Source organism: Brassica napus, chromosome A10 (assembly GCF_020379485.1).
Source record: "Brassica napus cultivar Da-Ae chromosome A10, Da-Ae, whole genome shotgun sequence".
In the NCBI taxonomy this organism is placed as follows: domain Eukaryota; kingdom Viridiplantae; phylum Streptophyta; class Magnoliopsida; order Brassicales; family Brassicaceae; genus Brassica; species Brassica napus.
Genome location: NC_063443.1, coordinates 11,193,368 through 11,219,435, shown reverse-complemented (window position 1 = coordinate 11,219,435; position 26,068 = coordinate 11,193,368). Strand labels below are relative to the sequence as shown.

The following is a 26,068-nucleotide window of genomic DNA, read 5'->3' as shown; positions in this document are numbered from 1 at the left end:
GAAGCACTTGCAGGTTCGTAGTGTTTTATATCACAATAATTTTATAACGGTCTAGTTTGCAAAATAATATATGACTAACAATGTGTTTAATTGTTTTTGGAATATAAAAGGCATTAGAGCATTTTTCAGGGATCTGAGCACACGCACTCTTAAAGAAGAAGTTGTGGAACAGCTTCAGGAGAACATTTCCATCTTATTGTGCAACTTGGAGAAGATATTTCCTCCTGGATTTTTTGACGTCATGGAGCATCTAGCTGTCCACCTCCCATATGAAGCATTGCTTCGTGGACCTGTACATTACGGATGGATGTATCAGTATGAGCGAGCCATGAAATATTTGAAGGGAAAAGCAAAGAACCTCGCCAAAGTTGAAGGTTCTATAATTGCTGGAAGTTTGACGGAAGAAGTTTCTCACTTCACATCGTACTATTTTGCGTCAAAAGTACGTACCCGGAAAAGAGCTCCAAGAAGATACGATGATGGTGGGGTTGCGCCAACATATGCAGTTGCTGGTGTTCCAGACATCTTTAGCCAGATTGGACAACTCGGTGGGAAGTCTAAAGAGGTTTGGTGGTCGAGTGAACAAGACTCTCATAGTGCACACACCTATATTCTACTCAATTGCGAGGATCCATTGATGCGTTATTTTGAAAGGTAACATATATGGACACTTCAAAACACATATAATTAATTATATAATTGCAAGAGATTCATTCCTATGAAATGTGATTAATTTTACAGCCTATTTGTTTCTCAAGTCGAAGACACATTTCCTGGTATATCCACAAGTGACGTAGACAAAAGGAAAGATCAACACTTCATTAAGTGGTTGCGGAATCAAGTATTATAACTCAAACTATTTTTTCATACATGATTTGTATTTTAATGTTCTCTTTATTTTTGCAGGTTGATTATGACGACGATGCAGGTTATCCTAAGTGGTTACACGAAGTAATTCAATCTCCACTTGTAAAGGTCACCACATCACAGATGTATTTCACACGAGGCTACACTTTTCACACATATGAGTATGGTAGACAGCGGGCGACCAGTAACTATGGAATATGTGTGAAAGGGGAAACCGATTTCTACGGGATCTTGACGGAGATTATTAAAGTCGAATTTCCAGGGATACTGAAGCTGAAATGCGTCATCTTCAAATGTGAATGGTTCGACCCCGTCGTCAACAGAGGTGTTCGGTCTAACAAATTTGGTGTAGTTGATGTCAACGGTGGACGATGGTACAACAAATTCGAGCCTTTCATCTTAGCTTCACAAGCAGACCAAGTTAGCTTCCTTCCATACCCTTGGATGAGAGATTCGGGTATAAATTGGTTAGCAGTGATCAAAGTTACACCTCGAGGACGAATCATCAGTGGAGAAGAACCACCATTGCAAGAAGAACAGATAAATGAAGTCGAGGAACCTGAACAAGAAATTGATGACATCCTTCTCATTGATCCGCATAATCACGAATACGAAGATCTTACCGATGATGCCACAGACGAAGCTGTAGAAGACGAGTTTAATGAAAATGATGATATTTCTAGTGATGACGAGAATGTCGATGTATCCGATTGATGTATTTGATTTTATGTAGTTTGTTTTATGAATAAGATAATGTGGGAGTTTGATTTATGAATAAGGTAATGTGAAAGTTTATTTTTATTATGAATAAGGACTTGTGGTTTGGGGTTTGGAATATATTATAAATAAGGTTTGAGGTGAAAGAATAGATTGAGGTTCAAGGGTAGATGGGTTTGGGGTTTGGAATATATGAAGTAGAAGATAAGGAAGATGGGGTTTGGGGTTTCGGATTTTAGGGATTTAAACATAGTACTCGTTAATTCCTCGTAACATAGCGTGGAACTTACGACGAAAAGTAAAATAAATAACGCGGGGCATGCTAATTCCACGTAAGCCAAAATCGTTGTAAGGTTGTCGTAAGGCCACGAGGAGTTTACGACGAAATTTAAAAAAAAAATAAAGAAAGCGGGGCACGCTAATTCCACGTAAGCCAAAATCGTCGTAAGGTTGTCGTAAGGCCACGAGGAGTTTACGACGAAATTAAAAAATAAAGAAAGCGGGGCACGCTAATTCCACGTAAGCCAAAATCGTCGTAAACGAGTCGTAAACTAACGACGATATTACGACGAAAATATTAAAAATACTAAAAAAAAGAAGAGAAGAAAGATGCTTGAATCACATTTGGCGAGACTTAAGTAAGTCTCGACCACATGAGTTCCAATATCTTCTTCTCTTCTTTTTTTTCCAAATTTTCTAAATTGGTGAAAAGCGGAACTTGCTACTTCCTCATAGTATAAAAACTAGTAAAAAAAGAAAAAAAGAAAGATACTGGAATTATATGTGGCGAGACTTAAGTCTCACCTACATAAATTCTAATATCTTCTTCTCTTCTTTTTTTTTTCAAATATTTCTAATTTGAAAAGCATTTTGGTGAGGTGTGTGATTTGAGATAGGGTGTGTTTTGTGAGTTTGTGTGTGGTTTGAGAAGGAAAGTTGTGGGTATTTATAGAAAATATAAGCTCGCTAATTCCTCGTTACAAGTTAACCCGTTAATTCTACGTAACGTAAATCGTCGTAAAAACGTCGTTAACGAAAACGCGGGCCTTTGTATTTCGTCGCTATTTCCTCGTAAATGAAAACGCGGGCCTCTGTAATTCCTCGTAACTTTACGAGGAAATAACGAGGACAAGTAATCTTGTATATCCCCGAGCGAGCTCGCTCTTTCTTTCCTCTCCACTTCCTCTCCACTTCCTCCCTATTTCGAAGCAATGGTAAGTCTCTCTAATTCCTCTCTAGTTTGATTAGTTTAGGATAGATTAGGTGGTTAGTGTAGGGAATTTAGATAGGTTTACGGATCTTATGTTATTTAGTGTTGATTAGGTGGATAATGTTGGGAAGTATTTTACGAAAATTTAAAAAATTAATTTTTTTTCTCAGGTTCGAAAAGGTAGACTTACTGCCCATTACAGAGAGATGTTCGGTGAGCCGGGTAGTCGTTTAGACCCGTCGTCTTCTTCAGCTCCCGGTTCTTCGGGTCAGGAGACTGTCCCCGAGACTCAGTACACTCAGAGAGTCTTTGGATCTCCTTCTTCTAGTGCACCATCGGTTCCTCACGTGCCTCCCCCGATGGCTCCTCCTCCTGTGGCTTCTCCGATAGCACCTCCGATGCCCGCCGAGATTCATCCCGATTTGATGGTGCCTCCGAGTGCTCCTTACTCGCAGTACACCGTAGAGGATATTCTCCGTCTGCCAGGCAGAGAAGGTTTACCAGTCATCGACCCCAACCGACCGGATGGAACTTTGTGGTATGTTTCATTATTTTTTTATTCATTTTAAATTCTTTTATAACTTTAAAAAATCATTTATATTTTAAATTTGTATTTTCCAGGTTTGGGATTGACGGATGTCTTGCATCGGACGTATCCGACACGATAAAAGGTTACTTCTCCATGGCACATCCGAACTGGAAAAAGACGCCTCACTACGTCAGAAAGACGTGGTTCAAAATTTACGCTGTAAGTTCTATTAATTAATTATATATCTTTAAATTTTTTCATTATTTATATATATATTTTTTTCTGAAAAACTAATTATAAAATATTTTTTCCAACAGCAAAAATATAATTGGGCCTTGGGGATCACTGAGAGGGTGAGGAAGAAGTTTGTCGCGAAGGCGAAAGTTCGCTTGTTGGACACGGTCTCCAACTGGAAGGGTGACTGGATCGTGAAGGGGTATGAGCGTGGCAAACCCGCTGAGCTCACCACGGATGTCTGGGATGGCCTCATCCGATATTGGCGTCTTCCTGATTCCATTAGAATCGCCCAGTCTTGCTCTAACTCCCGTAACACAGTCGATGAGCACGGGAACGGGCCGATGCTTCACACTACGGGGCAAAAACCCCACGCCGGTGTCCGTTTGGAAATGGTAATTAAAAATTTAATTATATTAAATTTTTAGTATATTTTTATATATATTCTAACAACTTTCTTAAATGTTTTTTAGGCCAAAGAGACGGGAGAATTTCCGTCTCTTATGCAACTTTACGAGAGGACCCACAAGAACAAGGCGGGCCGATTTATAGATGGCAAGTCCGAGCAAATCTACAACGATTTGGCTGCTCGGGTTGAAGAACGCCAGACCCAGCTGACCCAGCAATCCACCGATGGATTACCCGTCGTCTTATCCACACCTGAAGTGGATAAGCTTTACGAGGAGGTAAATTTTCTAAAATTTTATTTTTCTTAAATATTCATTTAATTTAACTTTAAATTTTTACTAACAAAATTTATTTTTTGTTTTTAAGATTGTCCCTAAAAAAAAGGGACGGACGTTGGGGATTGGTTCCGTCAACGATGTTCCGAGAGCGACATCATCGTCTTATGTTCAGCGACGGGATGATGAAGTCTCTCAGCTGCGTAGGGAGTCCGAAGAGCTGCGTAGAGAGTCTACTCAGCTGCGTCACGAGTTGAGCTCGACGCAATCTGCGTTCACAGCTCGTATGGGTGGACTCGAGGGTTTCTTGGACGTTGTAGCGGCCACAAATCCGGAATGGGAGACTTTGTTGAGGACCATGCGACAATAAAATCCTATCCCAGGCCAGTCACCAACCGACGACTCACATGCCGAGGCGGATATAATGGCGAGGAGTGATGAATTCTACCAGGCGATTAACGACCACCACCCTTAGTTCTTTTTAATTTTGGTTCTTGTATTATAAATTCAAAACTTATTTATATATAAAATATTTTGGTTTTGATTTTTTAAGAATTTTAATTTTATTAATAATTTAAATAATTTAAATTATTTTTTTAATTATAATATTTTATATTTCTATAAAATAAAGAAACGAAGTAAATTCGTAGCTAAGTTTGCGGCTTCTTTACGTGGAAGCTTAACGTGGTTTTTACGAGGAATAATTTACAAGGAAATAACGTGGAAACCTATCAAGGTATTTACGTTTACTTTACGAGGAAATCTTTCAAGGTATTTACGTTTATTTTACGAGTATTTATTTACGTGGGTTTTACGAGGAAAGTTTTTCGTGGTATTTACGAGGAAACTTAGCGACGTCCTTGCGTGGAAGTTTTACGTGGTCTTTACGACGAAATATTCTCCTTCGCTTTTACGACGAAATAATTTCCTCGCTACGTTACGACGAATTAGCGAGGATATATGCGTTACGACAAACGTATAACGACAAAACGGGTTTCCTCGCTAATTCCTCGTAACACTGCTTTTACGACGAAGTAACGAGGAAACCTGCCCTTGTAAAACTTGTGTTTTCTTGTAGTAGTGCTTGTTTTGATTGCGCATATGAAATCAAACCGTTCATGGACTATAATAAAGTGCTGTTCATATTAATTCAAGTAATCTAACTACACATATATAACGGAGTTTTCAAAAATATAAAAGATACATATAAGGAAATCAAATACTATTTTATTTAGATAACTACAAGTCTACAAAAAAACATTCAAGCCTTTCTCTTACCGCAGTATTTCCTTAGTGGAAAAAGATATGCAATAAATGTTTTTGATTGTAATAGTTTATTTCTTCTACCGGCTAATTGAGTTTCTTAATCCGTTTATTTAGAATAAATATTGGGGTTTGCTAACTAAATGTGCATTAAATAAAATGTGATATTATCTTTTAACTAAATCGATGAAAACCACTAAACTACAACTACTTTTATTAGATTTTGATATATTTTAAATAAAATAATAAATCGTTCATATGATAAGAAATCAAATTCGTCTCGTAGTAACACATTTTCAGGTGCACAAGCAAGCAAGCAACCAAGTCAACGAAGAAATAAGCAATAGAGGCTGTTTGAATGATATGAAGTCAAACCTGCCCTTGTTATTACAATGATATCGTACACATAATGATCAAAAACCCGTTACATGTAATAATAATATGCGTCTAAGATTCAAATAATAAACTCTTATAACAACCTTAATGTTTTTTTTTTGATAAACCATTCTTACCCCATTTACAGTGGATAGGATTTCAGTCTTTCCTTAATTAGATATAAGTATATTTTCATCTCCATAAATCTCAAACGTCTCATATCTTCTACGATTCAGCCAGCAAAATACTCACATCTCTTCTCTCTTGTCTCTATCTCTTCACACGAACATTCATCATGAATCAAGAACACAATAACACAACTCCAACACCAAAAGCTTCGTTATTGTTGATGGAAGATAACTTGTGCAAGAGAAGATCGGAGATCTCAAGAAGCTCATCTGTTGGAGTTTCCTCTAGACTCTTCTATTATTACCATCATCGGAGCCTCGACGATGGAGTTCCTTTCAAGTGGGAAATGCAGCCGGGAACTCCGATCAATCCTCCCCCTGAAGAAATCGTTCCTCCGATTACTCCTCCTCCGGCACACCTCAGCCGTAGCCTCACTAAACCCTCGTTCGGAGAATCAAATAAACGTTCTCTTTTTACGGCGAACGTTAAGCTTTGGAAATGGAAGAATATTCGAGACAAATATTTCTCTAAATGGTCAAGCCAAAGCATGCTCAGTCGAGGTAATTACGCGTTACGTTTATGACAAGTTTTACATATTTGTTTACACAAATAAAAGGTTTTACATATTGGTTTGTAGTTTCTTATTACATAGATGATTCGCAAGATATATAGTATATTTTCAATCAAGTACAACCCAAATATTTATGGATTTATTGTCAACTATTCTGTTAAAATGCGGAATCACATAAATGTTGTAGTCTTTTTAATCTTTTTTTTTTTTTTTTTTTTTTTTTTTGAAACACCAAGCTTCATTAACTTTCTCAACCAAAGTTTGTTGGGACATTAAAAGCTAGCGCATCAGACAGAGCCTGTTTTGCTAATCTATCAGCTACAAGGTTCCTATCACGGGGAAACCAATTAAAAGAAAAACTTTCGAAAGTAAGAGATAGAGAGATGATGTCTACAGCCACTCCATACAATTCTGCATTTGAGACTTGTTCATTGAGGACCTTGATCAGCGTGGCTGAGTCAGACTCGAAACGCACACTTGAGAGACCAAGATCCCTGCATTTGATTATCGCTTCTCGCATAGCAAGACCCTCTGCTAGGAGAGGAGATCGGACAAATGTTGATGGGATCGCATAGGAGAAAGTTCCATTTGGCTCCTGTATCGTCCAGCCCAAACCCGCTAGTTGTTGATCCTCATTCCAAGCCGCATCTGTTCTGATAATAGCATCTGAAACCCGTAGAAGCAGGGGAGGTGGAGAGCGTAGGCGTTGATCTGGTAAGCTCTGCTGACTTTGAGTCCACTCCTTAGCTGTAGCTATCGCCTTCGTTAGAACTTCCTCCGCGGAGCATCGTTTATCTTCAAAAACAAGCTTGTTCCTCGTTGTCCACAGCTGCCAGAGAATCCATGGCACCAGGGGTCCCGACGTTACACCCGTTGGGGGAAGATTCTTCCTTGAAATCAGACCGTTCCATGTTGTCCTTAAATCTATGGATCCGCTATTCTCGATGCCCGGGGAGACAGGTGCTTGGCTCCATACCTGTTGAGCAAAGCCACATTCGAGAAACAGATGATTTATAGATTCAGGTAAACCACAGGTTTTACACTTTCCTTCCACATTGATTTGTCTTGTTCTAAGTTGAGTTCCTACAGGTAAGGCGCCATGGAACAGCTTCCATAGGAAGAGTTTAACTTTTGGGGCAAGTTTGAGCTTCCATATGTTCTTTTGCCAGTTGAAGGCCGGTGTAGTTTGGAGGGTTGTAGGGAAGTCCCTTTGCTGCAGGAGAGCCGCAGTGTATCCTGATCTTGTAGTATATTCCCCAGACGCATCCTTGAGCCAGATTATCTTATCTGGGGCTCCTTCAAAGCTAGGTTTGATCGAGAGTATACGCTGCTCATCGAGCGGTAGTATCTGTCTGATCTTTTCTACATCCCAGGCCTTCTTATCTTGAGTAAACAGGTCCGCGACCGTGCAATTTACCAACGCTTCAGGAGCTGGTCCCATTGGTCTTTCCTGCGCAGAGAGACTGAGCCATGGCTTCTCCCAAATGTTGATAGTAGATCCATTTCCCACAGCCCAGCCCGAGTGTTCCACAATGATGTCTCTCCCGATCATTATACTGCGCCAGCCATGGGAGCAAGCAGAGCGGACTTGACAGGTGAGGAAGCTTTCCGATTGGCAATACTTTCCTAGGAGAATTCTCCCCAATAAGCTTTCCGGATTGTTTGCTATGCGCCAGCTGAGCTTTGCGAGAAACGCGTCGTTGTAGCTCTCAATGTCACGAAAGTCCAAACCTCCGTTTTCTTTTGGGAGCGTCATTGTTGTCCAAGATATCCACGCCATCTTCTTCTTTCCGTCACGGTCGTCCCACCAAAATCGGGTTAGGGCAGATTGTATTCTTTTACACAAGGAGATCGGTAGCTTGAAGCATGTCATCGCATAGGACGGAACAGGAGAAAGAACACTCTTGAGCATCGTCATCTTTCCCGCTGCGGATAGATGTCTGTTAGACCAGCCACTCGCCTTTTGCTTGATTCTATCGACTATAGAGGCAAACAGGTCTCGTTTCTTTCTACCAAAGTGTTCCGGGAGACCGAGATATTTGCCAATACCTCCTTCATTTTGAATGCCCAGTTCGTCTTTCACTGCGGATTTGAGTGACATTGGAGCTTTCCGGGAAAAAGTGATGGACGATTTGCTTGGGTTGATTGTTTGACCGGAAACTTCTTCATAGCGTTTAAGGAGCTTGTGAAGGGCTACACTGCTGTCTTTGGTAGCTTTGATAAAGAACATTGTGTCATCCGCAAAGAGGAGATGGTTTAGTCGAGGACTCCCTCGAGCTACACAGATACCTTGCAAGGATCCGTCCTCTTGAGCTTTGTTACATAAACCCGAGAGCACCTCACTACATAAAATGAAGATGTATGGTGATAGAGGGTCTCCTTGACGGATACCTCGACTCGGTGTGACTCTTCCTCTAGGCGAACCGTTGATGAGGAAGGAGTAAGTAACAGTAGAGACACATTGCATTATCAAAGCTATCCATTTCGGGTGGAAGCCTAGGCGGTGCAAGACAAGTTGGATGAAATCCCATTCCAATCGGTCATATGCCTTGCTCATGTCGGTTTTCACCGCCATGGAGCATCGTTGCTGGGCCTTTGAGGTCTTAAGGAAATGGAGGACTTCATGAGTGATAAGGACATTGTCCGAGATTGCACGTCCTGGAACAAAAGCAGATTGATTCTCAGAGATGATTCCATCTAGTAGCGGTTTCAGTCTTTTAGTCAAGATCTTGGAGACGATCTTGTAGTACACATTGCAAAGGGCAATGGGTCTATACTCCGCTACTGTACGGGGGCTGTGGACTTTCGGGATAAGTCGGATATGGGTTTCATTTATTCTCGGCGGGAGGCAGGCTGTTTCGAAGAAACCCTGAATTTCCTTTACAATGTCCGAGCCGATTGTCTCCCAATTCGAGTGAAAGAAACCCGCTGAGAATCCATCCGGGCCTGGGGCTTTATCAGCATGAATAGAGAGGATTGCCTCCTTAACTTCCGCTGGAGAGGGTGTACTGATAAGAGTCTCGTTTTGTGCGTCTGTCACCATTGGTGAGAGGGCATAGTTGACTGTCTCCGCTCTGTTCCCAGTGGCAGAGGAGAACATTTGTTGAAAATATTTGATGATAACCTCTGAGATTTTGTCTTCATCATACACCATGACTCCATCTGTATCCTCTATGACTGAAAACGCATTTGCCCTTTTCCGGTTTTTTGCTGTTGCGTGGAAAAAGCCTGTGTTTCTATCGCCAAGACTGAGCCATAGGAGCCGGCTCCGTTGCTTCCAGTAACTTTCCTCTGCCAAGTAAGCTTCATTCAGTTCGTCAGAAATCTTCCTGATCAGGTTCGTATCATTGAGGGGGCAGGACTGAGCTTCTTCAAGTTCCAGCTTCTTTAGTTCGATAGTCATCCTGCTGTTAAGTCGTTGTTGTTTGCTCCATTCCGAGATGGCAGACCGGACGGTAGCTATCTTCTCATTGACAGTAACATCGCCGGCTGCTCCCCATGATTGGGAGATGAGAGTTTTACTTCCGGGTTGTCTCGCAGGCGTCTATCGAATCTAAATAAACCTCTTCTTTTCTTCTTATCCGGTTCGAAATATGAAACGATGGGTTTTTAATCATTGTCAACTAATCTTGTATAATCAATCCAGGAATAACAATCTTAACTTTGTGTAATTGTGAAAAATTATCTAAGTTAATCATTTCGTCATTCTGCAAATCATGATTTTATGTTACTAGTACATTGTGATTCTTAAGTTATTTTTAAGTTTCATAAAAAGATATGTTATTATTAATTATGTAAATTCTCTACACAAACATTTAATTTGCATGTGTGATTCATATATCAGATAATAAGAATGCTCGTCACGGTGGTTCAAATTCTTGTGGTGAATTGGAGAGAACTGAGAAGTCTGAGGATTACAGATCAAGCTGCTCTTCTTTTTCTTCAACGTCATCTTCCTCCAAAGATCGGAGATAGGTTAAGGATTACGGGTGATTTAATAATATTTACGTTGTCGTCTTTAACTTTGTAAGATTTTTAATAGTAAGCATTCTGTTTCAATCACTCGTTTATGTGTTCTAACTTCTAGCAAATTAATCTTACTGAATCTATACATTCTTACTTCTTTTTACCAAAATTTGATCCGTTCTAAACTAGTCCAAGAAATCGTAAGTGCCATTCGATCTACCTAAAAAACACGGTCTAACCTTTCTTGGTGTTTGCCAAATTCTAGCCAAAGTGGGCCGACAATCTTTATTGGCAAATTAAAATGTTAAACTTCTTAGAGAGTAATAATTAACTTTTTTTTTGGTAAACAGCAGTTAACATGTTAATAGCTATATCAAAATATATATAGCAAAATAGTAGTCTTTTAAAGTATTTGTAGAATGAGTGAGCTTCTTCACTGCGACACCATCCATGAGTTCCAACAGATACCGATACCTCCTTGTACCTCTCAACAGCTTCTGTCCTAAAGAAACACGGTAACAAAGAACATCCACACCCCGAGTCTCTTTGGCCACCTTCACTTGTTTCCTCCAGCATCTGGAGGCACACACACACATTACACACGGTAAAGACTTGGTTCAAGTCCTGAAAGACCATTAGATGTTTAGAACAAGAAGGGCATATAGACAAGAGTTTTTATGGAAAGGTTCAGGTTCTTGACATGGTATAGCTTAAATCAGAGCTACTCATCGAGAAAAAAGAGTTGTGAAGCCTTTCGTTGAGACATTCATGGATGATCTGTCTTCTTTGGGTCAACAACTTGTGGATACATTCTCAAAATGCATAGCAAGAGATCATCAACAACTGGTGTTGTAATCTGCCTCCAGCTCTGGCATTAAATATTTTGAAATCCGTTTTTCTTTTAATCAAATTCGCTTCATTTGTAAACAACCATAACGATAATTTTGGAATTCCCACTTTGCTTACTGTATAGTGCAAAACTCAACTAAATCATAGTCTAAAAGTTAGAGCCGGGAAATTAATACACATAACATCATTCACAACTCTAAACCCCTAAAAAGAGATAAGATGTTTCTAACTCCAGAGAGTACATGTTTGTTCTCTAAGGACATTAGAACAGCGTCTGGGGAAGAATTGCAGTAAATACAAGCTCGAACTCTCATCATCTGACCTCGTGTTTAAGACAGCATTGACAAGGACCTGCAAGATAAGTTAGGCAATGTGATTATTTCAATAATTAGAAAACCAAAAGTGCAAAGAGTCACAACAACAAGAATCTAGTTAGTTAAGGATTATGAAAAAAATGAAATTGCTTAAACGATGTGAAACACATGAACTTGGGAAGGTTAGTGAGAAGGGCTAACCTTTAGCGGTTACGCTCAGCAGGCAAAGGACGGTTAAAGCCACCGCGACGGTTCATGTACTGCCTCGGCTGGCGCTTGGTAACAGCCCTAATCCCGCTGACGTCAGCGCCTTCGACATGCTTCCCTTTCGTGGAGTCGAAACCAGTAGGGATCCCTAACATCTTCATCATCTCTATCTCATTCACATCCGTTTCCGCTTCTCCTCCTCCGCCGCCGCTTGGTTCTTTATTCTCCTTCTTCTTAGCTTGCTCCGTCGCAGTCTCCTCTCGTTTGCGACTCCTTTCCTTGTCGTCTTCCGCTGAGCCATGGCGAGGCCGTTTCCGCGGCGGGGGATCTGGAGAGGGAGTCCTGCGCCTGCTGTGGTGGCGATGACGGTCACGGTCAGCGGAGCGGGACCGGGATCGATACCTCTCGGGAGAGCGCACGTGGCGAGGAGGGCGAGCGTGGTGGTGGTGGTCTGGAGTACGAGATCGGGACTTCTTGCTTCGAATCCCACGGTCACGGTCACGGTCGTCTCTGTCACGGCGTCTATCGCGGTCGCGCTCACGGTCTCTATCCCTCTCTCGTTCGCGGCGGTCACGCTCTGCCATGGTGGTTGAGGACGGTGGTTGTGTTTAGGGTTTTTATCCCCCACTTATTGTGATTTCGAACCTTTTTTACTTTTACCATCAATTACAATTGTAAACATCGCGGAATCACTGAAAATAATTAAACTGCTTTAACAACTACTGAACATAATTTTTTTTTCTATGATTGGATTGCGAAATAGCAAAATATAAATTATACGGATAAAGTTTATTATAAAAATAATAAATATTACAAAATTAAAAAAATAAATTAAACATGTTAAAAATATTTTACTTTTATTATAATTATTTAGATTATTTTCAATATTTTTAATAGTAAATTGACATTTTATAATATTATACAAAAATTATAATATAATTTTATCTATTAAAAATAAATATTTATTTAAAATGTACAAGATATAATTCAATGATATAAGTATCAATATTTATATATTTTTATCTTTGATATAATATAAAATTATTTAAATGTCTAATTTGATTTTGTCAAAATATAAATATAAATATATGTATATATATAATAAATTGAGCATTTTACAGTAATTTGACATCATGTAATAACTTTCGAAAATTAATCTTTAAAAAAAAATAACTATATTGCAGTGTAAATAAAATAAACTAGGACTTTTTCATGCGCATAAACAACAATTTTCGATGTAATATTCTCTTATTTTAGAAAAAAATTATTTATATTTGGACATAATTATTTATATATTTTAATTTCAAAAGTTTGAAAAAATCATAAACGTATTTTGTAGTCTTATTTATTTTGATTTGGTTTACTACTTCAGTTTGATTTTATTTATATTTTAATAAAGTTAAAATTATATTTGATCAAAATAAATTTTAGGCACATTATATTATATTACATTTAATTATTATTTATTTTAAATATATCTTTCACCATTTATTTTAAATATAAGATTTTAAAATTTTGATACAAATTTTTTTTGCTTAGGATTTTTTTTTATAAAAAATTAAAACAACTATCAAATATTCTTTTACAGTTTTTTAGGATTTTAGAAAAGGAAATTATTATTTACATAATATTTTACAATTATATTTTGTCTAGGATTTTAAAAAACAAAATTTCTATCAAATAATTATTTCCAGTTAATATTAACTATTAAAATTTGTCATTTTCAAAATTCATTTTTTTCAATATTACTAATAATTTTATATTTTTTATTATTAATTAAATAATTGTACTATCATGTTTATCATTAATGTTTTATGTAAAAATTACTATTAAATAAAATTTTACAATTCTCTTTGGTCAGGTTTTTTTTTAAATAAAAAAATCTTAATTGGTTAAGATTATTAGAAAAGAATTTTTCTTTTGAAATATCTATTATTTAGAATTTTATGAAAAGAAGAAATTGTTTTGACATAATCACAGTTTTTATTGACACATTCACAATCTAATTTTTAGTTGACACTTGTCACAATCATATCAAGTGAAATATCTGAAGCTAATTTTGGTTTATATTATTTTAACACAAAATTATTAAAAAGTAAAATTAGTAAATTATAAGAAAAGTAAAATTATTTTTACTTTTTTTATTTTATTTAGTCTTTTAAAAAAGAAATTAGTTATTTTATAGTTGGTTTTTCTTTTAGATTTTTATACAACGATTTTATTTTTAATATAAAATTATGTTTAATTATTTATATATTTTGTCTTATACATACAAACATATATTCATCATATTCATCATATTCACACATACTCATGTACGACAACAACAACAAAACTAAAAGAAAATTGAGTTGTATCAAGAAATTAAAAGAAAAAACTCAGGTATACTTTTCATGTAAATATTATTGTGTTTTGTAAAAATAATATGTTAAAACTTAAACCTAAATAAAGATGTGAAATATTTGTAGCTATTTTTGGTTATAATTTTTTAACATACAATTATCTATTAAAAAGGAAAAGTTAGTTACTTATAAGAAAATAATTAGAGTACTTTTACAATTTTTTTTTATTAGGATTTTTAAAAAGTAATATTATTTATTTTAAAGTTAGTTTTTCTTCATTTTTTTTATTAAATAATTTATTATACTTGTAGGATTTTACAATTTGTTTTTGTTTAACATTTTTTTCTTAAAAGTTAATATTTATCTTTTATAATTCTCTATCTTTAGTATCTTTTAAAACAAACATTATAATAAAAATTAAAAACAATAATAATGATAAAAATAAGACTATTAAATAATATTTATAATTAATTTTTAAGAAAAAATTGATTTTGTTATTTAAATATATATTTTTTATTATGAGATAGTTTAACACATATCACATTTTCAAATATATAATTGACATGTGTCAGAATCATGTTAATTAGCAACTTTGAAGAACCAAGCTGTATATATAAAAATAATAATAATACTAATAAGACTATTAATAATATTTATAATTAATTTTAAGAAAAAAATGTTTATTATTATTTTAGTATATATATTTTTGATTATGAGATAGTTTAACAGATATCACATTTAAATATATAATTGACATGTGTCACAATCATGTTAATTAGTTAATATTTATCTTTTATAATTCTCTATCTTTGGTATCTTTTAAAACAAACATTATAATAAAAATTAACAATAATAATAATGATAATAATAATGATAATAATAAGACTATTAAATAATATTTATAATTAATTTTTAAGAAAAAATGTATTTATTATTTAAGTATATATATTTTTGATTATGAGATAGGTCAACACATGTCACATTTTCAAATATATAATTGACATGTGTCACAATCATTTTAATTAGCAACTTTGAAAAACCAAGCTTTATATATAAAAATAATAATAATAATAATAATAAGACTATTAAATAATATTTATAATTATTTTTTTAAGAAAAAAATGTTTTTATTATTTTAGTGTATATATTTTTTTATCATGAGATAGTTTAACACATATCACATTTTTAAATATATAACTGACATGTGTCACAATCATGTTAATTAGTAATTTTGAAGAACCAAGCTCAATATAAACTTTTATAATTATATTTACATTAAAATTTTGAAAAGGAAAATTATATTAACTAAATTATTTTCAAATATATTTTTAAGGATTTGAAAAAAGGAAAATTTTCTTAATCATTACTACTAAATATTTTTTAAACTTTTTTACTATTAAATAATTTTTAAAAGTAATTTTTTCAAAATTTGTTTTATTATCTTATTATATATATTTTTAATCATTATATATTTAAACACATGTCACAATATTAGAAAGAAAATTATTATCAAATAATCATTTGCAATAATGTTTTGATTAGGATTTTAAAAAGGGAAATTACTATTACATAATATTTATTATTACTTTTTAATAAGAATTTTTTGTTAATATATTTGTATATATATTTTTAATTATGAGATAGATTAACACATGTCACAATCTTAAAATATATAATTGTCGTGTATCGCAATCATGTTAATTAGTAACTTTGAAGAACCAAGCTTTATATAATAAGATAAAATGTGAAAAAATCTACAAAGATCATGAAAGTTACAGATATTCACGTATTTACTAGAAAACATAACTATTTGAGAATTTGTACTCCCTACACATAAAATATCCTCTATTTGCACTCTATACCCTATATTCCTCTAATTTTCTTCTCCCATCTTTACAATTTTCCCTCATTTGTATGGTATCCCACCATTTTAAGTATATTGAGCTAATTTGCTCTAACTATTTTAACATTTGTACCCAAAAAAACATTAAAACTGTATAGTTACTATTTAGAATAAGAACATTTTTAAACAAAAATTGAGAATAAGAACATGAAAATCACAATCAGCGTTGATCCAACCATTTTCCAACAAGCACCTTGCATGTTTCGATTTCATCCTTTACTCACCACCTCACCTTTGTTCCTTAATAATCCTTCTCTCATTTATATACTTTTATTTAATATCTGTTTTGTTTTGCCCTTTTAATGTTTTAGTTTTCAGGCTCTGACTTTGAGCATGAGAATTTTTTATTTTAAAGAAATGAATGTGTAGCCGTTACAATAAAACGTAGTAACCTTCACTAGTCTTTTTGTTAAAAAGTAACCTTCACTAGTTAGGATGAGTTTCTGAGCTAAAGGCAAAGTCCAAAGCAATTACGTCATTGTTAGTGGAGTGAGTACGTGAAGGTGTACGAACCATAATTGCACGTAACATATGTTGCGACGCTGTGTAGTTTGTCCCCACCACCATCCTACTTATTTCGAATTCCTTCTTCACAATTTTCCTTTGTATCTTAACTAAGGAAACACCTACCATAACAAAATTGTATTGATTTGTATATGCGTGTTTTTTTTTCTTCTATAAATTATGCATGATTCCTAACGTATTTATTTTGTTAACTTTATAGTTGTCTAATAATCATACTCCCACCTTAAAATAATAACTTCGATATGATTTCACAAATATAGTTAGCTTAGCTACCAGCCGTTCTTAACGAGGTTAAAACTAGGGCTGATCATTATTACTTGCTACTTGGCTTATATTTTTTACTTGTTTCGTATTTGCCTTGAAAAAATTGAGTACTTAGGCAATATCAAATCAAGTAGTAAGTCAACAAATTTTACTGTTTGCAAGTCCATGTCAAGTATCAAATATTGTTAGTTTTTAATGTTTGCCTTGATATATACTTGCTTAGTTAATTATTATTCGTTTGTTTTTGCTAGAAATACTTGTTATCCGCTTAAAAATACTTATTAATCACTAAAAAAATTATTATTTACGTATTTCTGTTTCAAGTAATTGCAAGTAATAAAATATTTTATAAACAAGTATTTGATTTTGGCAAATAACAAGTCGAGTCAAGCAACTTGATAGAACGAGTATTTGATTAAAAGAATTAATCCAAGTACAAGTATTAAATCAAACTACTCGAACAAGGCAAGACAGGACAAGGATTACGTACCTAAAAACTTGCAAGTATTTATTTTGTGCCCAGTCTTAATTAAAACAGTCTCCTTAGGTATACCTGATTATTTTAATGTGGGAGTGGTAATTATAACGTTTTTAAAACTTATTTATTTATTTTTTTAAACTTTTATCAAAAAGAACACACGATAGTTTTAGAGAGTATTATCATTTAGGTTTGCCTTTTAACATCAACAAAATAATACTAGGTTTGCCTTTTTGAGAAAAGTTTATTATGTACAATATTTTAGTTGATCTTTTTCTTATCCCAAGATAATCCAAGATGATTCAAATCTTTTGAAAACGACTAAATCTGAAAAATAGCTGTATCTATAGAGCTTTATTATTATCCAAAATTTTGAGTATTCTAATGATATTTCGGAAATAATTTAATATAGTATTTTCAATAAAAGTTTGAAAAAGGGAAAATTTGAAAAACGGGTATACCCCAGCCATGTAAAATTAATAGGATCAATTGGTTTAACGATTGAAACTTTAATAATTTCGTTTTTTATTTTCAATTTAATAAGATTTTGTGTTATAAGAAAAAAATATTTTAATAAATTGAGTAATATCTCTATGTGTAGCGTAGAAAATAATAAGACAACAATATCCTCGATGAACAATTTCAATAACATGACGAGACTTGGAAGTCAAATGTCAAAGTTTAACCGAGTTAACATTAATGATATAAAAACAGTGATGATATTTATCTTTTTAAAATACCTCATTGACAAAGCGATAATAACTAAGTTAAACAAAAATAAAATAAAAAGAGAGATGATAAAATTTTCAGAATAATAACCTTTTCCGACTTGTTGGGCTGAGAATATTAAAAAGAAGTCGAGAAACCAAAAACGGCATCGTTAAAGGTGCAAGGGGATATAAATAGAGCAACCAAATAGCCAACGTAGTTCACCTTCACTTGCTCTCTTTTCTCAGAAGAATCTGGTTCGTTTCAATTCGATTTCTCTCTGTCCATTCTTTATATTTTCTTCTTTTTGTAACCTCGAATATATCTTCATCATCGTTACTTTATTTTCTGGCTTAACTTTCCGTAGTTTTTTTCTGAATGATTTCTAACGATCTTCCTGTCTGACGAAGGCCAGAGGCAAAACATGGTGGGTGGTGGTGGTTCTCTTGAGGATATCAAGAACGAGAATGTTGATTTGGTATGAATGTTCTTTCTTTATACACTTTTTATTAACTATATCTTTAAACTCCTTATAATTGTTGAATTAAACATAACGTATTAATGGAGTTTGGTGATATATTTTCACTACGCTGTTCTTTTACATTGATTCGATCTTTTTCAAGTTTCACTCGAGATTTTTCGTTTCATCGATGAGAATGATAAATATTCATGAACAACCAGAACTTACTTCAGGATTTCTGGTGTTTTTTAACCTTTTTTCTTCTTTTATTTCCTCTAGATTTTGAGTATCTATACAAATCGCAGATCACGGGAATTAAGCTAACAATTATGTTATTTATAATTACCTTAAAAGTATAGTATTATTAAGTAGTACTCTTTGCTTTGACATGATTCTTTTTTGGGGTTTACCTACTTTGAAAATTCTTTCTTAAGAGAGGTTTTAATTAGTCAATTTGTTGGTATTCATTAATTACGTTTTTGGAATTTTCATACTCACGGAAAATTGCACAATCATCTTTAATCACTTCTCCTAGATGAACCTAAATTCCAATATTCACCTGATTCTCTGGACTCGGCTAAAATATCCCGTGCTATATTGACGGATCTGCCCCTACCATTATCTTCGGTTACAATGGACCATTAAAACTATTGGGGCTTTTACAACAGAATATATTACACCTGTTAAATATATCTTTTTAATTAGTAAAAAAATAATGTTTATTTATTATTTTCTTGTTGGTCGATGATTTTTCTTCTTCTTTTAACATCAGTTCTTTCCTATTGACCATATTTTATGTAGTTTGTTTTGTTCTGATGTCGTATGACCGTTAGAAGAAACACTAGTCAGCATATATATAGACAGGATGAAACATTTCATAAAATATGAGATAACTGAATCATGTTTATATTAATTGCAGGAGAAAATACCAATAGAAGAAGTGTTCCAGCAGTTGAAATGCAGCAGAGATGGACTATCTGGAGCAGAAGGAGAAAGCAGACTCCAGCTCTTTGGTCCAAACAAGCTCGAGGAGAAAAAGGTTAAACTAAACCTGTATACGTAGTTTTCTTAATGGACTACATAAATGAATCACACTAATCATTCTCCTTAACTAAATCAGGAAAGCAAGATACTAAAGTTCTTGGGTTTTATGTGGAACCCTCTCTCTTGGGTCATGGAAGCAGCTGCAATCATGGCCATTGCCTTGGCTAATGGAGATGGACGTCCACCTGATTGGCAAGACTTTGTTGGTATTGTTTGTCTTCTGGTTATTAACTCAACCATCAGCTTTTGGGAAGAAAACAATGCTGGTAATGCTGCTGCTGCTCTCATGGCTGGTCTTGCTCCCAAAACTAAGGTTCTCTTTCATCCTCTCATTGTTCCACTAGATTGCTTGTTTCACAAGTAACAATATATATTGTGTAGGTTCTAAGAGATGGCAAATGGAGTGAGCAAGAAGCTTCCATTCTTGTGCCTGGAGATATCGTGAGCATCAAGTTAGGTGACATCATTCCTGCTGATGCACGTCTTCTAGAAGGCGATGCTTTAAAAGTAGACCAATCTGCTTTAACCGGTGAATCCCTCCCCGCAACAAAAGGTCCAGGAGAAGAAGTGTTCTCGGGTTCTACTTGCAAGCAAGGTGAGATTGAAGCGGTTGTGATCGCCACTGGTGTCCACACCTTCTTTGGCAAAGCAGCTCATCTTGTCGACAGCACAAACCAAGTGGGACATTTCCAGAAAGTTCTTACCGCAATAGGAAACTTCTGCATCATCTCCATTGCGGTAGGTATTGTGATTGAGATAATAGTTATGTACCCTATCCAGCGCAGAAAGTACAGAGACGGTATCGACAACCTCCTTGTGCTTTTGATTGGTGGGATCCCCATTGCAATGCCTACTGTTCTGTCAGTGACAATGGCTATTGGCTCCCACAAGTTGTCTGAACAAGGAGCTATCACCAAAAGAATGACAGCCATTGAAGAGATGGCTGGCATGGATGTTCTGTGCAGTGATAAAACCGGGACGCTGACGCTAAACAAGCTGAGTGTTGACAAGAATCTGATTGAGGTTTGTGCTAGAGGCGTTGAGAAAGAAGAGGTCTTGCTTTTAGCTGCTAGGGCTTCAAGAACAGAGAATCAAGATGCAATTGATGCTGCTATGGTTGGTATGCTTGCTGATCCTAAAGAGGCAAGAGCTGGTATTAGGGAGATTCACTTCTTCCCGTTCAATCCAGTTGACAAGAGAACAGCACTCACTTACATTGATGGTAATGGCGACTGGCACCGAGTAAGCAAAGGAGCTCCAGAGCAGGTAACTAGAATTTTATTTAGTGTTTCTTGCAAGTCAAGTAACTAGAATCTCATTTTGTGTTACTTGCAAGTCACGTAATAACCTTTTGATGATATATTCAGATTCTTGATCTTTGTAACGCGAGAGCTGATCTGAGGAAGAGAATACACTCAGCAATTGATAAGTACGCTGAGCGGGGACTTAGGTCATTAGCTGTTGCGAGACAGACAGTACCTGAGAGAACAAAGGAAAGCTCTGGTGGTCCATGGGAGTTCGTTGGTGTGTTGCCTTTGTTTGATCCTCCAAGACATGATAGTGCAGATACCATTAGAAGAGCGTTAGACCTTGGTGTCAACGTCAAGATGATTACAGGTGATCAGCTTGCTATTGCCAAAGAGACAGGACGTAGGCTGGGGATGGGATCAAACATGTACCCATCAGCTTCTCTTCTTGGTAACCACAAAGATGCAAACCTAGCTGCTATTCCCGTTGAAGAGCTCATTGAGAAAGCTGATGGCTTCGCTGGTGTCTTCCCAGGTTGGTTAACTAGAGTTTTGTTGTCTTCATAAGCTTGCTATCTCTCTCTCTTACATGGCCCTTCTTTGTTTACGTAGAGCACAAGTATGAGATTGTGAAGAAGTTGCAAGATTTGAAGCATATATGTGGAATGACTGGTGATGGAGTGAACGATGCTCCTGCTTTGAAGAGAGCTGATATTGGTATAGCTGTTGCTGATGCTACAGATGCTGCACGTGGCGCTTCTGATATTGTTCTCACTGAGCCTGGGCTCAGTGTTATCATCAGCGCGGTTCTAACCAGTAGAGCCATTTTCCAAAGAATGAAGAACTACACAGTGAGTGTTCTGCATGCTTCTCTCTTTAGCTATAGTTTATATATTTTTCACCAAATTTCACTTGTTTTTTGTTCTTTTTTCAAACAGATTTATGCAGTCTCAATCACTATCCGTATAGTGGTAAGTAATCAAAACTTGTATGCATTCTTGAATATCATCATATTATCTCTTTGTTAATGATCTCTCCTTTGTGCCTTTTTTACAGTTTGGTTTCATGCTCATCGCTTTGATATGGAAGTTCGACTTTTCGCCATTCATGGTTCTGATCATTGCTATCTTAAACGATGGAACAATCATGACCATCTCAAAGGACAAAGTGGTGCCTTCTCCTACACCAGATAGCTGGAAACTCAAAGAAATCTTCGCAACCGGCATTGTCCTTGGAGGCTACATGGCTTTGATGACCGTCGTTTTCTTCTGGGCTGCTTACAGAACCGACTTCTTCCCGGTATATATATCTAACATATAATCAATTTCCTTGTCACGCAAGCATAACTCTGTTTTGTTTTCTTGTTTCTTTTAGAGAACATTCCATGTGAGAGATTTGAGAGGAAATGAACATGAAATGATGTCTGCTTTGTACTTACAAGTCAGTATTGTGAGTCAAGCTCTTATCTTCGTCACTAGATCAAGAGGCTGGTCTTTTCTTGAACGACCTGGATGGCTCTTGCTTATTGCCTTCTGGATTGCACAAGCGGTAAAAGAACAAAACATGGTTCTGTTTCTGCTTTCTTGATTCTTAAACTCTCCTTACTTATTCATAAACTTTGATCTTGTAGATTGCAACGGGGGTTGCGGTTTTTGCGAATTGGGAGTTTGCTAGAATTAAAGGAATAGGGCTTGGATGGGCTGGAGTTATCTGGCTTTACAGTATTGTCTTTTACATTCCTTTAGACGTACTCAAGTTTGCTATCCGGTACATACTATCCGGAACCGCATGGAACAATCTCATTGACAACAAGGTATGTTTTGGTTTCTTAGTTACTTGTTTACTACGTTATTCTTGTTCTGATAAGTGTTCTTAAGACCAACACAATATCTCTGTCTCTCCTTTTTGTCTTAAAGACTGCGTTTACGACTAAGCAAAACTATGGGATAGAGGAGAGATCGGCACAATGGGCTCTCGCACAAAGGTCTTTACATGGTCTTCAGAATCAAGAATCGGCTAATGTTTTCCCTGAGAAAGGTGGCTACAGAGAACTTTCTGAGATCGCAGAGCAAGCCAAGAGACGAGCTGAGATTTCAAGGTAATATATATTTACTGTTTTTTAAAACGTTAAAGTAAAATTTTGAGTCTCTAGATAATGATGCCCTTATATTCTTAAAGTTTTAAATCACAAATTAAACAAAAATCTGAGGTTTTCTATTTCTTTTTCTTTATTTCTTTCTTTTTTTTTTTTGTTAAAGTTCCAGGATTATTTGATTCTTTAGCAAGTAGAACTCAGATCCAGAGAAGCTGAAGATATCTGAGGGCTTCTTGTGAGTAACGTTAGGGTTTTAATGTGTTGTTAATTTGTTATTGTTGGTTGAAGGCTAAGGGAACTTCATACGCTTAAAGGACATGTAGAGTCAGTGGTGAAGCTGAAGGGACTTGATATTGAGACGGCTGGTCACTACACCGTTTAATGACAAGATGGACCCAATTTTAACCAGAACATGATTAAGGGAGAAGAAGAAGAAGATCGTTTGTTTAAGAGATAGAAGGGAATAAGGTTTTATTTTATTCAGTTAATGTTAGTGTTAAATTCCTCTAAACCCCGAGAGTTTCTTTTTCTTCTTCCTTGATTTTAGGCTTAATTATAGTTGTGTTTTCAGTTTGCTCTGTGTTGGAGACAAAAGACAAAAGTAATATGATGACATCTTAGGTTTATACAATGTTAAACATACATAATAAGTGAATATAACAAAACTATTCACTGCCGTTGATTAAGTTACAAGAAAAATAAAAGGTTTTTTTTTTTACATGAAAAGAAAAAAGCCCATTCTCTCTCTAAAAGCCCATTCTCTCTAGCTTCTCTCTACCTCTTTAGGGTTTCAGCCGCTTAGTCTCGTTTCCGGCGGTCGCCACCGTGCTCTCAGGCGGCCGCCGGGCCTCACCTTTTTTCGTCTTTGCTTCTCCTCTGTCGTCTCTGTCTTCTGCGGCTGAGGGAGTGGTGGTCCAACGCATCAGATCTGGTTTTACCCGAACTTAGATCTAGGAATGTGGTGACTGGAGATGCTTGAGGACGGTGTCTCCTGCTGTCACGTTTTATCCTGCATCTGTTTAGGTCTCTCCGGAATTTTTCCCATGCGCTTGGTCTTCTCCTCCGAGTGTAGAGGCGTGTGCGGCGCTGTCAAGCTCTCCGTTGGTCTCGTGTTCTTCCTCCGGTGTGGCGTCTGGTGGTATTCGAGGCTGCTTGTTGAGTTGGAGCTCTGAGTTTCGCCGTCTCCGGTAAGGCTCGTGTCTCTCTGTTTTGTTTGTGGTGCCTCTGGTGTGTTCTCCGTTGGTAGTAGCGCGTGTGGGTTTCGTGGATGGCGGAGGCGTCGGTTCGCTTCTCTGTGGTCCCTCGTGGCAGCGTGTTGGTGTTTAGCTTCCTCTGGTTCGTCTCAGTTCGTCTGTGGCTCCGGTATGGGCAGTCACCCCTCAAATCAAAATGGTGGTAGCGGTTGTGGCCTGCTCCGTCCCTCGCTCTTCTCAAATAATCTCTTCAACATGGTGTTCGTGTCTCGTGAGCGAGTATCAGCTCAGGTGTGTTCTTTGGTGCGATAGTTAGTCACTCGGGTCATAGTGTGGCTTCGGATTTGTTTCCTCCGGAGGGTTGTCTGGTTCACGATCCGTCTACTCTATATGGGTAGCGGTTAGATGGTGTATACGGTCCCGGTGGAATGCAAAAGAGGCGGTAATCTCTGGCGCAAACTACTGAACGACGGCATCGTCGTGTCTCGGCTTCTCCTCGTACCGCCGGTGGTTTCTATTTTCTGGCCTTTCTATGGTTTCGTGTTCAGATTCTCCGCTCGAGTACGCTATGGGTTCTCGTTGGAAGCTGTAGGAACCGTAGCATTCAGGGTTTGAGGGCGCCCTTCTCTCGGTAGCTCGCGGCAACTTACGGGTTTTCTCATCTAGTTCTTGTGGTTGGTAGGTCTGCGCCCTTCTCACTATTATCCGTTTAATCGCTTGAGTTTGTATTGCTTTCGGTCTGTTCCGTTGTTGCTGCGTAGTTATTATGGTGTTGTTGTTTGTTGTTTCCGCTACTTGTTTACACTGTAACGTCTGTCAAAAATTGAAAATCGGTAATAATATTTAACATTTTTACCAAAAAAAAAAATAAAAGGTTTTTATATGGTCAATTTAGTTTCAATATACCCTTCTACTTATAAAAGTAATCGCTTCGAAACCGCAAGTTTTTCCGGTAAATAAAAAGTTGATTTAAAATAGTGATTTTATTGTGATGTACATTATTAAGTTTTAAAATCATATTATACCGAAAAGTGAAATGTTTTTTTTTGCTTAAAATTATATAATTTATCACTTAGTTTATTTGAGATTTTGTATATACGCTCTTATGTAACAACGTTATATTTATATTTTACTAGGGCCGACCCGCCCTGCGGGCGGGATGAAGATTTAAAAATTATTTAGATAGTTAGAATAATTTTTCTAATATATTTTTTATGAATTAAAATATACATATTAGTTTATTTTGGAAGGTTTTTTTAAGACTAAAATAATCATGCAATCTTGATAATTAGTTTTTTTTTCTTGGGGTGGCATTATTAGTATTTTAGATTAGGTAAATATATCTGAGAAAAGTTAATATTTGGACGATTTATTATTAGTCATATGTGAATAAGTTTGTACGATATATATTCCATAGATATTTTTAACCGGTGGAACACATAATATACATATTTGGGTGTCTGTATTTGAAACCAATAATATGACTTAAGTGTAAGTTTTAGTATGATGTTTCTACAGGAAATATAAATCTCTAAGACAGTGTTCTAAGATAAGATAGAGTAGTATGCTGGCAAAATCTTTATATACCCCATAAACTAATAGCATTTGTAGTTTTGAAAACGATGTTCTCGTCGAAGCTTAAAGCAAATATTGGCTTGTTGATTTTTTACGTTAATGTAAAGTGTTTTGTTTTTATAAGTGAATAAATTAATTCTGTATTCGGTTTTATTGGTTTACAGACCAACCCCATGACTTCTACGTTTATATTCTACAATCGTGTTTTGCGTGTGTATGACGTAACCGACTCTAGACAAATTAAAATTAGCAAATAGCAACTTTATAAGCTTAAAACATTATTTAAACTTTAAAATAAAGTAACAAATTTTAAACTTTAT

General features: G+C 35.9%; 2 protein-coding genes across 4 annotated transcripts; one reads left to right on the top strand and one right to left on the bottom strand.

Moving 5' to 3' along the window:
* Positions 1-11,483: 11,483 nt before the first annotated feature.
* LOC106371524 (U4/U6.U5 small nuclear ribonucleoprotein 27 kDa protein) lies at positions 11,484-12,572 on the bottom strand. Its single transcript, XM_013811611.3, has 2 exons — positions 11,909-12,572; positions 11,484-11,744 (listed from the first exon to the last, which is right to left on the bottom strand). The coding sequence occupies exon 1, from the start codon at positions 12,496-12,498 to the stop codon at positions 11,911-11,913; it is 588 nt and encodes a 195-aa protein (XP_013667065.2). The 5' UTR covers positions 12,499-12,572; the 3' UTR covers positions 11,484-11,744; positions 11,909-11,910.
* Positions 12,573-18,337: 5,765 nt separating this feature from the next.
* On the top strand, positions 18,338-23,657 carry LOC106371523 (ATPase 3, plasma membrane-type-like). Of its 3 annotated transcripts, none has more exons than XM_048742936.1 (13): positions 18,338-18,391; positions 18,550-18,612; positions 19,514-19,633; positions 19,715-19,951; positions 20,020-20,904; positions 21,006-21,420; positions 21,498-21,736; positions 21,824-21,856; positions 21,942-22,184; positions 22,260-22,433; positions 22,516-22,698; positions 22,802-22,983; positions 23,144-23,657. In XM_048742936.1, exons 2-13 carry the CDS (start codon positions 18,559-18,561, stop codon positions 23,157-23,159), a joined length of 2,781 nt encoding a protein of 926 aa, XP_048598893.1. In that variant the 5' UTR covers positions 18,338-18,391; positions 18,550-18,558; the 3' UTR covers positions 23,160-23,657. The 3 variants fall into 3 exon arrangements, with proteins under 3 accessions (XP_048598893.1, XP_048598891.1, XP_048598892.1); XM_048742934.1 differs by having other exon boundaries at positions 18,339-18,391; positions 23,269-23,657; XM_048742935.1 differs by having other exon boundaries at positions 18,363-18,391; positions 18,545-18,612; positions 23,269-23,657.
* Positions 23,658-26,068: the final 2,411 nt, after the last annotated feature.

Excerpts from the sequence above, each read along its gene's own strand:
- LOC106371524 (XM_013811611.3), bottom strand. The coding sequence starts at position 12,498 with ATGGCAGAGCGTGACCGCCGCGAACGAGAGAGGGATAGAGACCGTGAG.
- LOC106371523 (XM_048742934.1), top strand. The coding sequence starts at position 18,559 with ATGGTGGGTGGTGGTGGTTCTCTTGAGGATATCAAGAACGAGAATGTT. Across the intron at positions 19,634-19,714 it reads ACAAGCTCGAGGAGAAAAAG|GAAAGCAAGATACTAAAGTT; the intron begins GTTAAACTAAAC and ends TAACTAAATCAG. Across the intron at positions 21,421-21,497 it reads CTTCGCTGGTGTCTTCCCAG|AGCACAAGTATGAGATTGTG; the intron begins GTTGGTTAACTA and ends TTGTTTACGTAG.